This window comes from Sapajus apella, unplaced genomic scaffold (assembly GCF_009761245.1).
Source record: "Sapajus apella isolate SASKATOON/1434 unplaced genomic scaffold, GSC_monkey_1.0 scaffold28, whole genome shotgun sequence".
Taxonomy (NCBI): Eukaryota; Metazoa; Chordata; class Mammalia; order Primates; family Cebidae; genus Sapajus; species Sapajus apella.
Window position 1 is genome coordinate 3,485,362 of NW_022436968.1, and position 14,326 is coordinate 3,499,687.

General features: G+C 34.4%; 1 protein-coding gene across 1 annotated transcript in view; it reads left to right on the forward strand.

Annotated features, from left to right (window-relative positions):
• The window catches only part of TMEFF2 (transmembrane protein with EGF like and two follistatin like domains 2), a 248,660-nt gene that overhangs the window by 191,791 nt on the left and 42,543 nt on the right, over positions 1-14,326 (forward strand). Inside the window, exons 6-7 of the mRNA XM_032292588.1 lie at positions 5,580-5,728; positions 6,462-6,521. Coding sequence (XP_032148479.1) covers positions 5,580-5,728; positions 6,462-6,521 — 209 coding nt within the window. The remainder of the gene's footprint in view (positions 1-5,579; positions 5,729-6,461; positions 6,522-14,326) is intronic.

Below are 14,326 nucleotides of genomic sequence, written 5' to 3' on the forward strand. Positions count from 1 at the left end.
TCAACAACCATTTATTGAAGATGTTTGTAAGGCACTGTACTAGGCACCAGGACATCAAAGGGAAGTAAGACACCTTGCCCTTAAGAAGGTTGCAGAAAAGTAGAGGCATAAGCAAGTAAATAAGTACATTACCAATGCAGTAAATGTACCATGGAGGTGGGTGTGAGCCTGTCCCCACACATACACAAATTCTTTCACTCATAAACACACAAAACCCCCTATACCCCATGATTGTAAACTTCTCACAATTCCTCTTTAAAAGTTTCAAAGCAGACACTTGGAAAAAAATTAATGCTAAAACCCTCTAATTTTGTAATTTCAGTAGAGACCATTGAGCTATACATTTGTGTGTGTGTGTGTGTGTGTGTGTGCGTGCACGTGCGCATATAAATACTTGTTTTACTGTGGATGTTTATATAGCATTTTATTTAAGGATAAAATATTTTGAGCAACTGATGCTTTAGATAGTCAGATTAATCTAATGCCCTTAAAATTATTGACTAATTCTAAAACCAGGTTTTAGTTTGCAATGTCTTAAAACTAACATTCACTGATATATTCCAATGGTAAAAGAAAAAAAAGAAAAAAAAAAAAAAGCCCTGGATTACTTCTTTGAGAAAGGCAAAGACCAAGAGTCAATGTGATTTAAATTCATAAAATCATGAATGTTAGGTACTCCTAGAGTACACATAACCTTGTTCTTCAAATCCTATTTACTCAAAGGATTCCTTTAATCAGGGAATGATAGGAATGTGGGTCTTTCTTTGTACTTTCAGTGTGCAGAACAGGGCAGGTTCTGGCATCAGACTGCCCAGATTTGAAATTAGGTTCTTCTATTTTCTCTTTTTTAATTTATTTATTTATTTATTTATTTATTTATTTAAGATGGGGTTTCACCATGATGGCCAGGCTGGTCTTGAACTCCTGACCTCAGGTGATGCACCCATCTCGGCCTCCCAAAGTGCTAGGATTACATGCGTGAGCCACAGCGCCCGGCCTCTATTTTCAAGCTGTGAGACATCTCTGAGTCTCAATTTTCTTACCTGTAAGATGGAGACAGTAACAGCAACCACCTTTCTTTAAGAATGTAAAATTGTTAGTGTATTCACTCATTTCATTTAGTTATCTATTCAACAGGTAGTTATTGAAAGTTTCATGTGTACAAGGTACTGGGCAGGTTGGGGAATGCAAAGGTAATTCAGTCACTGCAAATAGGGGTCAAGATGGACTTAGAGTTTCAGACCATGGTCCTGGAATCCTGCATGTTTTTCTAATTAAATAGGCTTAATACACATAGCTACATGGAATATAGTAAATAATTATGTAATTAGAGTCCATTGGTCTTTTGGAAACGTAGAAATGGTGGGTCCTTAATCATTTAGTACCATTTCCTTTTCCCCCAGCTTCATTGTTTTTGTGTTTTGTTTTGTTTTTGAAACAGAGCATCACTCGTCGCCCAGGCTAGAGTGTAGTGGCAGGATCTCAGCTCACTGCAACCTCTGCCTCCCTGGGTCAAGCAATTCTCTTGCCTCAGCCTCTTGAGCAGCTGGGATTATAGCTACCTGCCAGCACATCTGGCTAATTTTTGTATTTTTAGTAAAGACAGCATTTTGCTGTTAGCCAGGCTGGTCTCAAACTCCTGACCTCAGGTCATCCTCCCACCTTGGCCTCCCAAGGTGCTGAGATTACAGGCATGAGCCACCGTGCCCGGCCAGCTTCATTGTTTTCAAGCCATTTTAGCAAATATTTGAAGTTTCTTTCACTTATTCAAAAACTACATATATTCTCCATAGATTTCCAATTTCCAATGATTGCTGAGAGTCGTAGGAAGTTTTTTTTTAAATTTACTCTTGCATTTATTTAATATATACAAGTATATAAAGTAGGGAGCAAAGATGGAGGTTATTGATGAGGACAGGCAACTGAGGAAAGGACCAATGTAATCTATGCTTTCCTGAAGCTTATATCCCAGGGAAACTTTCACCTCGAGGAATGAATCTATGTCCTCCTCTTGGGCTGAGAATAAAAACATCAGCTGTCTGTACCTGTTTCTTAGCCATTCCATGAAAGGCTTTATTTGAGGCAACAAGAGCCAGGAATTTCCAGAGGAAACAAATCTTGAAAGGAGGACTTGAGTGAGCAATGCTAGGAAAGGAAAGAGCAGGGGGTGCCAGCAGCAGAAAAGCTGTGGAACTAAAATCAGATTAGTCAAACTGAAAAAAATAAAATAAAATGAAATAAATATACCAATTGGAAAAGGAGAATCTTGTAAAATATCCTGCACAATTTTTCAATTTGGTGTTAAACCTTAAGTGAATTTTTCACTGAAACACTGATACTAACCAGTCTAATTCGATCAATTTTTATCTTTCTCTCTGTTAGTCTATTTTCACACTGCTGATAAAGACATACCTGAGACTGGGCCATTTACAAAAGAAAGAGGTTTGGCCGGTGCGGTGGCTCAAGCCTGTAATCCCAGCACTTTGGGAGGCCGAGGCGGGTGGATCACGAGGTCAAGAGATCGAGACCATCCTGATCAACATGGTGAAACCCCGTCTCTACTAAAACTACAAAAAATTAGCTGGGCATGGTGGCACGTGCTTGTAATCCCAGCTACTCAGGAGGCTGAGGCAGGAGAATTGCCTGAACCCAGGAGGCGGAGGTTGCGGTGAGCCGAGATCGCGCCATTGCACTCCAGCCTGGGTAACAAGAGCGAAACTCCGTCTCAAAAAAAAAAAAAAAAAAAAAAAAGAAAGAGGTCTAATGCACTCACAGTTCCACGTGGGTAAGGAGGCCTCACAAACATTGTGGAATGTGAAAGGCATGGCAGCTGACAAGAGAAGAGAGCTTGTGTAGGAAAACTTTCCTTTATAAAACCATCAGATCTCATGAGACTTATTCACTATCATGACAATAATGTGGGAAAAACCTGCCTCCATGATTCAAGTATCTCCCACCAGGCCCCTCCCACAACATGTGGGAATTATGGGAGCTACAATTCAAGATGAAAGTTCGGGTGGACACAGACAGACCAAATCACCATCTCTGTTCCCTTTGCACCATTTCGTCATGCTATCAAATGGGTTTCTGAGCTGCCAATTATTTTTTGTCTGTATATATATATATGGTGTACATTTCTAAATCTCTTTGGACTTAATTGGGAGATATCTTCAAACCGTGATATCTTATCTAATTTACGATTTACTCAGACAAATGACAGAACATACCTTTCTGTTTTTCTGTTGCAAACAAATGACTTTATAAAAGACATTGAAGGAGATAGTTCCTAGAGTCTAACACAACAACAGTTAGAATCTAAACTGGTTGGAAGGCAAAATAAACTACCTTTTTAAAAACGGGAATGTCAACCTCCCCACTCCTTATTTCTTCAGTACAACAATTAAGGCCTGGCCCACATAGTCACTTCTCCACATCCACTCTGTAAGGACCAGAAGCTCGTTGAACACGTAGGCAGCTCCTGACCTCAGATTTTCAGATGCCAGGAATCAGATGAGTTAGCAATGGCGTGTTCCAGTAGCTTGTGATCACATGGCAACGTCAAAGCTGAGGTAGGAACCCCGTGCCTCCATGAGTTAAGTGTTTAGAGATGGTTGCCATCTGTTCTAGCTATCTGTTCCTAAATAGGTAAATGTAAAAATAACCAGGCATTCCTAAAGCAATTCTCTTACCAAAAAAAAAAAAAAAAAAAAAAAAAAAAAATTAAGTTCATTAGCACATTTTCTGCCAGCATTTTCAAACAGCAATCTAGGTAATTCTGACACAGATGGTCTAAGGACTACAGTCTGAGATGCACTGGTGTGTAGACAAACCCTCTCTCACTCAATCAACAGACGGATCAAGCAGTGAATCCCAGGAATTGAGTCTGGTGCCAGGATGACTACTTAAGAACATAGAATGTTAGCAGCTACCCCAGATTTACTGGGGCCCAAAAATCTGCTTATGAATCTAGATATTTAAAAGTTCTCCAGGAGATTCTAGTAACACAGTCTGTGGTATTAGAGAGAAGGGGTTGGGTTTTAGCTTCACGAATCTGTAAGTGAGTCTTTATTCCACAATTTACCATTGTCTAACCTAAAATTGCTGGTCTGTAAGACAGCTGTTGTGAGGATTATATAAAGCAATACACGTTGAGAGTCTAGCATGTAGTAACCTGCTTGCCGTTGTATGCCTAGCTCTGAGGAAGATATATAGACGTAAAAATGCGTGCCTCATGACTTTGAGAAACGTATAATCTATTTACAAAAACATCATAAATATTAATAAAAATTTAAAATATGAGTTTATATTTTAAAGTTGTAACATGTTTGTACACACACACCAAAAAACACACAAGATACAACATTCAGAATAATAGAGAAGTATAAAGACATAGGAACAATCATGTAAAATTTGCTTTAAAATGTTTAATTCTTCTAGTTTAGGTAACCTAATTCTCATTAAATCACCAAATTTTTGTTTAGATTATAGAAAAATATTAACATCATGAGTGGCAATCAACTTATATTTATTATTTTATTATTTAAAATGAGAGGTAGAAAAATAGTGGTGTATACCTGGGAAGGGGGTTCATACACGCTTACAGGGGCCTAAGACAAGCCTGAAATTGTATACAGAAGCATTATTTATATGAATATGGTCATTTTTGGGGAGAGGCCCATACTTTCATTTTTCCAAAGGGTTTTGTTGCCCCCCAAAATGTTAAGGACCACTGAAGATTTTCATTTAATACATTTTATGTGCATCTTTATTTATACCAAATAAATATCACTCCTGATTGCTTGCCAAATAATTGTTTGCTTTCTCTGAACTGTCCTCTGAGTCCGTTTTCCACAAGCTTTAACCATTCAAATATCTCAAGAAAAGAAGGAACAGTGAGATTCAATTTAAGAAAAGTCTAAAGCAGAGTTTCATGACTGCTTCAGCCTATTCATATTCTGCAGACATCAGCATGGAAATTTATGTATAGGTTTTAAAAGTTCCAGGACAGAGATTAACTGACGATCATCTTTTAGTTTTTCCTTTTCCTTTCTTTTTCTTTCTTTTTTTGTTTTTTCCTGAGACAGAGTCTCTGTCACCCAGGCTGGAGTGCAGTGGCACGATCTCGGCTCACTGCAACCTCCACATCCTGGGTTCAAGCAATTCTCCTGCCTCAGCCTCCCAAGTAGCTGGGGTTACAGGCACCCTGCCACCACACCCAGCTAATTTTTGTATTTTTAGTAGGGACGGGGTTTCACTCTGTTGGCGGAGATGTTCTCAATCTCTTGACCTTGTGATCCACCTGCCTCGGCCTCCCAAAGTGCTGGGATTACAGGGGTGAGCCACTGCACCTGGCCCCTTTTCATTTTTCATTCATCACTCAGTCTTTGGAATTATTTTCCATTAGTTCTGTGTTTCTTTTCTTCTCAGTTAGAAAATTGGAGGAACTTCCCTGGAAAGATAGAACTCAATTTTACCAACTTGCATTTTGTCAACTTAGCAATTCTTTCATTTGTGTTTTATTTATAATGTGGTAACAACACTATTGGTGTTATATATTTTTATTTATCTCTTTTTTTTAGGTGTGTGTGTAACATTGACTGTTCTCAAACCAACTTCAATCCCCTCTGTGCTTCTGATGGGAAATCTTATGATAATGCATGTCAAATCAAAGAAGCATCGTGTCAGAAACAGGAGAAAATTGAAGTCATGTCTTTGGGTCGATGCCAAGGTAATGTTCACACCGAAATTCATTTCAAAGAATGTTTTTAGACTTCGTGCAAAAATGAAAAGTGAAGAAAACTCCTTATTAGACAGCTATTTCATTTCCAAAAGGCAGTTTTTATTTACAATAGATAGTAGAGTCTACTGTAGTATTTGTGTCGATTATAGGAGTTGGAGGGGCTCTCAGCAACAGTCCAGATCTGTCTCTATACAATGTAACTGTGTTGCCACAATGTCACAAATACAGAAGCTAATGTTCACAAGATAGCAGACATTTTCTTGCAAAGGGAAAAAAGAAAGTCAAAAACATTTTTTAAAAGACTCTAATAATTTATTAGACATCCTTGAAATTAAAAGCAAATAACTCCATTTTTATGTATTGATTCAGTACAAATATTTAAAATGCATTTTTAAAAGCAAGAGGTACTAGAATGTTCTATTGTCTTTCTTGTTCAGAAGCCAGCATTTTGTTAGTTTTTGATTTGTTATTTCTTTGCCTAATTTTTCTCAGTTAAAATTGTGAATCTTTTTCTTGTCTCAAACTTTAGAAAGCTCTCGTCATTCTATTATTTGCTCTCAAACAGAAATTGACATTGTAAATCTGTCTTTGCATACAGTTTGCTTAGAACTACAGTTGTAAAAATTCCTTAATTGCAATGAAGATATTGTTGGAGGAAATATGTGTTTGACATTAGATATTCAGGAAACAATTAATTTTTATTGTTAATTTTTTTATACAGATAACACAACCACAACAACTAAGTCTGAAGATGGGCATTATGCAAGAACAGATTATGCAGGTACATAATATTTTCTACTACAAAATGTGAGCACTTCTATTAAAAGATAGTCCTGGGAAATGGTTGTTTACCACTTATTCCAAAGCGAACCTTACAAGACTTTTAATGTGCTAGTCCACTTTTGCTTAGTTCAAGCTTTCAATAACTTTTTGTTGAAGCAAAGAAGACCTACCTTTTTTGCCATAGTTAGAGCACTTGTCAGAAATGTCACTAAGATATAATTAGCTTGCTTTGACAGTGCAAATGGTACAAATAACAAAACATTTATCAAATTAATAGTATCAATGGAAATCAATGCAATTTTTGGCAATATATTGTAATAAATGCAGACGTTCTTGTTTAAATTTCCGTAAAAGTCAACAATGAAAAGTTTGCCAGTCTCTAAAGATCTAGAAAGGACAGCCACTAATAGTAATGCTGGTTGTCTTTAGATGCAAAGTTTAAAAGGCATTTATAGGTTTTTTTAATAGTGAATTCCTTTAACTTATTTTGAAATTAAAATGCAGTTTCTCAGACATGCAAAATTATAAAGAATTTTATATAAAATATAAATCATATTTAGCAATTATAGAATTTCACTTTGAAGAATGTCTCTAGCTAATCTACCTTTTCTAGAGTAAGAAATAATTCATGGATATACAATTGAAATTTTAACAGATTCTTAGATTTTATAGAAATTCGGGATAAAACATATGTAAATAATATTACTGAGGTTGATAATGATATGTGAAGATTTTTAAGCAGAGGTTTTCATTTAGCTATTAAGCAGTTATATCTAGATTTGTGGCAATTATTGAATCAAAAAGAGTCGTTCCTTGTCTTTTAAAAAATATACTATCATCTATTCTTCCTTTCTGAAATTTGATTTACTTTAACAACAGGATAAACGTCTATGAAATTGAAAAAGCAATTAGTCAATACACTTACAGATATCTGAAATCTCTTAGAATTTGGAAATAAAAATTATTTTTATCAACATTTTCCATATTTTATCTTAATGTTTTTCAATATGTAGATAGAATTTTTTATGTGCTAGAAGACAGAAATTATCATGGACAATTATACATGTGAAAACATTGGTTCTACTATTATATAGCCAATCCCAAAGCATCCAGGAGAGATATTTTTAGATATTTATTGAAAAGAATAGTTCAGTGATCTATAAGTTTGGAAGAGGTCATATAAACAAATGGATCTTCTACCCAGAACTTCTCACAGCTTTTATGTTCATTATAAAATACTTAAGAGATATGCATCTTTTATTTATTTATTTTACTTTTGGTTGTGGAGAATTTCTAATAAAGGTAAAATACACAAATATAGGCTCTATAGCATACTGAACCCACATGTACTCATCATTCAAGTCCAGTGATTAATCCATGCCTAACCCAGCCCTGTCCTCACCCCTATCCTTTTTCCTTACTTTCATAATATGTGGAAGCAAATCCTGGAAATTTCATCATTTCATTCATAAATACTTCAGTATGCATCTTGAAAAAAATCAATCATTTTTTAACAAAATTACAATGCTATAATCATACCTTTAAAAATTATGAATAGTTCCTTGTAATAAACAGCTTTTTAACAAAATTGGCTGATAAATAACACATTTTTGTGACATGTTTTGCAGCATTAATGTTTTCAAGAATGTACTTTGTGATATGCTGATCCACAGAAATATTATTAAAAATAATAAAAGATAATGGAAAATCAAAGTCTGAGGCTAATTGTGTATATTTTAAATTTTAAATGAAAATAAATGTAAATTTTACACATTTATTGTAAACAATTATATGTTTACGTTATGAAAAGCCACTGCTACTAACTGCATTTAAAATACCTTTATATCTATTTTGCAAACTAATTCATTTGAAAAAATCTTCAAAAATGAAGCATTTATTCTTCAGTGAACCATTCATCTTTGTACTCATAGAAAAATCAAACTTCTCCCTGAGAATTTTTTTCCTGAAACAAGAACTCTTCAGGTTGATTAGTGTCAATATACAAATATATATGCATTTATAAAATTGTTCCAATAGATATCAAAATAGAATCTACCAGTCTCTCAAAGTCATTTATATGCATGTTAACATTTTGCCCATTTTCAAAGAGATTTGAGAATTGAATATTTATTCCAAAAAGTATTTACATGTACATTCGGTTTCAAACAGATTATCTCTAATGTTTAGTGTCACTGTTCTGAATTGGCGTTTTTTCCCTATCTTATCGCTTTATTGGGCATCTGGGGAAAAAAAAAGAATATATTTTTAAATACATGCAAATGAAAACTCTCCTGTCACTCAGTGTAGTCCAGGATCTTCTAGTTTGACATCAGATTTATCCTGCAAACTCCAAAGAAAAACTTCTGAGATAAAAGTAAATTTTAAAAATACATGTTTGTTGAAATACAAATTTAAGACAGGAACAAAGATAATGTCAATTGAAGCTTGTAATTCCTAATTAAATATTGATCGCATACTTCAAGATTCTCAAAAAAATTATTTTAGATATCTTTATCTTCATTAATGTTTTCATCAGAATACAATGTATACCCTCTTTAGAAATCATTTAAATAATAGTCATCTTCCTCAACATTTCCAAGTGTCCAATAGTATTTGCAGTTTCCTGAATTTGGGGACACAAACTGGAAAAAACTAAAAGGAACAAAATAGAGAGTCTATGTGTCATTGTCCTCTTAATTTCTATTTCACATGCCAAAATCTGTCCAAGGAGGGAAAACAGGAACTGTCTGACTCCTATTCCTCGAAGTTTGCTGTGTGTTCATAGCTCATTTAATGTCATAGCCAATTCCCTTGTTAGACACACATTCATGGACTCTCCCACCAGAAGGAAGTAAGGATCTAACACACTCTTATTTGTCTTTTATATGTCATTAATACTATAGATTAAAAACCTTTACCTATCTCTCCCAGTTTTTTCTTTGAGCCTACTTTAAGAGCTGTTAATACAATAACATATTTCTGATTTAAAAAATGGAGATCTTCTTGAAAGAAAGCCTAAATGTTAAAACAAATTAATTGTATCTCATTTTTAATATCAGTTAAAAGAGATCCCAGCAAGGATCAGCAGGAGGTGAATGACCAAAAAGTGCGATAAATGCAAACTAAGAGAGCAATACCTTCAACAAAACTAATACGTGCAGTAGACTAGAGTGTGGTATACTTGCTCAGAGATATAAATTCCATGATCCTCAAAGCCACATCAATGTAGTCAGTATCAGGAAACCAAAGAATTTGCTCAATCATCCCTGCCAGTATTACTTTCTGGTTGCATCTGACTTGGGTCTCTACTCTGCCCTGTCTCCTTTAATGAGACCCAAGGCATTACTGAGTTTTGAATAAAGGGCTTCGGATCTCTTTGTTTCAAAGCCCCGTGCCAGGACACCTGTCAGATGAACTAAACAGTCCATTTAATGTTATTCTCCCTTCATCAGTATAAGACTGGGGCTTAGATTTAGGTCTGTTTCCACACCCACAGAAAGGTTCGGGGAACACAAGTTTTATAAACCCACAAAGCTAGGGCTTTCCAGGCTTTTCATTGTTTTAAATTGCTAAAATTAAACTGTCCTTCTGGAAGTTTTTAAATAGGAAATGTTTTACACCTCTTGAAATTTGCAACATTTTCTTTCATATATGTGTGTGTGTGTGTGTGTGTGTGTGTGTGTGTATATATATATATATATGCACCTCATGTATTCTAATGAAAAAAAATTAAGTTCAACTATTTGTTTTTCTTTATCCAGTATATATACATATATACGTATATTGTGTGTGTGTGTGTGTCTGTGTATGTGTATACACACATATATATAATACGTATGTATTTTCTGATTGTGTTGTTTTTCTGTCTAAAAGTTTGGTCATGCTTCAGAAAAAGTGGTTATATTTTTTTCAGTAAAAAGGTACTTAATTTTATAAGTTGTTCGATATTTTATAAAATGAAATCAGACAACATTGGTTTTAATTTTCTAGAAAATAAAATGTTTTTCTTTTATGACATCCTATACCAGTTTTCAGAAAGAGTTGGCAGTATTTTATAATTAAAATACATTCAAGGAGATTGTTTAAATAGAAATTGAAAACATAAAATCAGAATTGTTAAAGAAAATAAATATATCAGAAACATACCCTATTACACTTACTGCATTTAGCCCTAAGTTTCTTTGCAACCAATATAAAAGGAGAAATTATGGTTGAATCAATTCATTCAACAAATATTTGCAGAGTCACTGCTATATGCAAGCCACTGTCCTGGGCTTTACAAAGGTGAACAAATCCACACAGGTCTCTGCTAAATGAAACTTAGATCTTTATTGTCTTATAATAAGTTCAGAGATGAAAGACAAAGTTTATCTATGCTAAATTAAAGGAACTATTTAGCATAGATCTTTCTACAAGGCATCACTGGAAAACATAAAATGAATAAAATCTTCAACCGTGATTTTTACAAAATATGCCAAGAGGCTCTCCGTATGGCTGGAAATTTTTAAAATCAATTTTTGACAACATCCTAGAGCATCGCATTAAAATATGTATAACTCAAGGACAGCGTTTCTGTGGTAGACTAAAGTAATGACTTTCATTTATGTGTATTTCCAAATTGGAAAAAGTAAATAAATAACAGAGAGAATGGAGGAAATGACTATGTTTAGCTTATTTTCCTCATGCATACATAGGTTAAACAGGAACGGAATTAAAATTAAAATAAAGAGTATGCCAGATTGTAGTATATAGGTGGGGAGACAATATTTCCCCTGCTTTTAGTGGCTATTTGTAAAAAATGTAAGTCCCAGATTTTGTGTCTTGGGAGGGGAGACAGGGCCTCCCTAGCTCTGAGTCTAGCTACAGGCCTGTGTGGAGTTCTTGTGTTTACTTTTTGAACATTACATTGTGGCAATTCATTATCTCTTATAATATCAATTTTTAGGAAAATTTCCATTCCTTATCTTCAAGCAATAATTTATTCATTAAACCCAGGTCTGAAATATGGAAGAAAGAAATCAGAAATAAACAGTTAAGCCAAATTCTATCCATCCTACTAATATTCCATCAACCCATTTTTCCACATTAAGAGGAAGCTGACATCTGGAAAGGGTATCTAGATAGTCTAAGTGAATTGTCCTAATAGCTTGTTCTCTTTAGAAGCCATTGCAATTTAGGAAGCCTTTTCAGATATACTGTCTCCTTCAGTCTTCACAACAGACATGTGAAAGAGATACTATATGCTTTTGACAGGTGAGAAATGAGGTTCAAGGAGATTAAGTAAAAGGAGTATGTGATAGAGCTAAGGTTAAAGCCATAATTGCTAATTCCGGAATCCAGCAAGTGTGAGGACCAGGGAAGAAGTGTCACTACCTAACAAGTCCCAGCATTGGGGCAGACTCTGCACTCTGAGCGTTAACCATTTGGCAGTTTCAGACTCAAAAATATTTCCTCATGATGTGATGCTGTGTGAGATGCTTGAAAGAGTTACTCTTTTCTTTGAATTCATGTCTATATATTCTAAGCATCCTATAAGTGCTATAATATTTACTTTAAAATTTTCCCTTGTTCTGTTTCCTATTTCTCCACATAGACAAAAGAAAGCAAATGGAAAGTGTTTGCTACCAAGTAAATAAAAATTGTTAGCTTTTTTGTGATACATTATAGTTTTACAAAGATTCACTCACATTACTTCATTTGTTCTATGTCAACCCAATAAAACACTGAAGGTGCAAATGCTAGAGGAAATAAAATTGAATCTCAAAGAAGCTGAGTGGCTGACCTGGAACTGGACACAGTATTTTAACATATTGACTGCCTACCTGTGTAAATAGGGTTTTTGCTTGATTTACTAATATTTACCTTGATTATGTCTCCACTCTACATATATAGGCGTGAACATCAAATGATTTCCCATCGTATTTGTAACATGAATTAATTCAGTCATGTGGTAAAACCTACATTTAAAATGGAAGCTTTTTCCATTTGCTCATGAGCACAAGGAGTACTTCACCAGAAACCACGTTTTGTCTGGGCCAATAATTTGATCTGTAGGAAATAAATAAATAGCAGCAAATGCAGACAGCAGCTCATAGCACAAATATTGGTATCAACGGTGAAATAAATAAAAATGTTTGCCCAGGCTATTACAGTCACCAGACTAGCCTAGAATATTTAAGCCTAGGAAATGAATTAAGTTGTCAAGATTTTTTCAAGATTTCTGAGAGAAAATGTCTCAATGCAAGTATTTTCCCCTCTGGGATTTACATTAGAGTGCTGCAAAATTCATAAAGCTTTCTATGAACTCTAACTCACAATTTTTCCTGCTCTCTTGAACTTCTGTGCTTTCATTGTTTTCTTCATAAAGTCATGTAGCCAGTCATCTGTAATATTATGTTATGTTCACGGTTATAGATAAACACAGAAATGATATTTGCAATACAGATGAAGATTTTCCACTGAAGAGTTGCCTTGGGCCCTGGTAGACACTCTGGAAAAGTTTGTATTTATGCCTCAGTTCATAAACGTATCCTGCATCATTTATGTGCACTTTTTCCTATTTGAAATGCTCCTTTCAGATACAAATAGTTCACCTTGAAGTGTTACTTATCTACTCTTCCCGGTCATAAGTGTGCAACAGCTAGTTGAGTGGTTGTAACCACAAGATTAGACGGGATTGAGTTTAAACATTGGCCATGCCATAGTGGTGATTTAACCTTGAGCCAATTAGTTGAAGCCTCAGTTTCTTGATCTGTTCAATGGAGATAATAAGTCTACTTCCAAAAGATTGAAGTTGAAATTAAAAGACATCATGTAAGGCATTAACAAGCAAACTGGCAAGCTAGCTATTGTTGTGGCTTTCCTTTTGGTCTGAAAACGGAAGAGAATTGATTTTTATGGGAAATAGAGCACATTTTATGAAATATAGTCTGTCTGTATGTGTTCAGAGTTTTTATACATATATTATCCTTTATGGACTCATACAATTACAAGAAGATTCTGGATTTTTTTTCCTACCCAAGCCATATAACATCTTGCTGCAAGAGACCTTGGCTGACTTTTTAATTCATCTGTAAAGAAATATTTATTGAATACTTATATAAGTTTTTAGCACATTAACATGTCTACATTTTCACAAAGGAAATTTTCTGATTTTCCTCCAGTCAACATAATTTATGTATGGTATATTTAGATCACATAAAATATTAATAATATGATCACAGGATTATTACAACATGAAATTCAAGTAGAAATTTCGTAGGAAGACATAGCATATGACACAACTGCAGGATGGTGACATCATATGCTTTCTTCAATGTAACCTTTAAAGTCCATCGCTTATACTCCAGTGCATATATTTAAAGAAGCTACGTATTCATTATTTGAAAAAAGGAATGTGGTATATGGAAATTTATTTCTGTTTATGGAAAACATTATTTTTACTCAGAAATGTTAATGTTCACATGTCAATACTTCACACATACACCCCGCAAAGAGATCAAAACAAATGATTTTAATGAATTCATAGTAAAGAAAAGACAAGTCTATTTAGCATGGAAGACAGAGAAAAAAGCCATATGAGTTCAAACATCTATATAATTGCTAGTGAAAATGTTTTAATTCTCTACCTTAATTTATCTTTTTACCTCAAGTATATTTTATCTCCATTCCTAGGAAGGGTAGTATAAGTGCAGGTAGAATGTATGAAACTTAAAGAAGAGTAGGATATATCCCAATGCTCTGTACAATATCAAGACACAATGTTTTCCATAAACCTAGTAAATAGAATTCAAGCCATTTCAA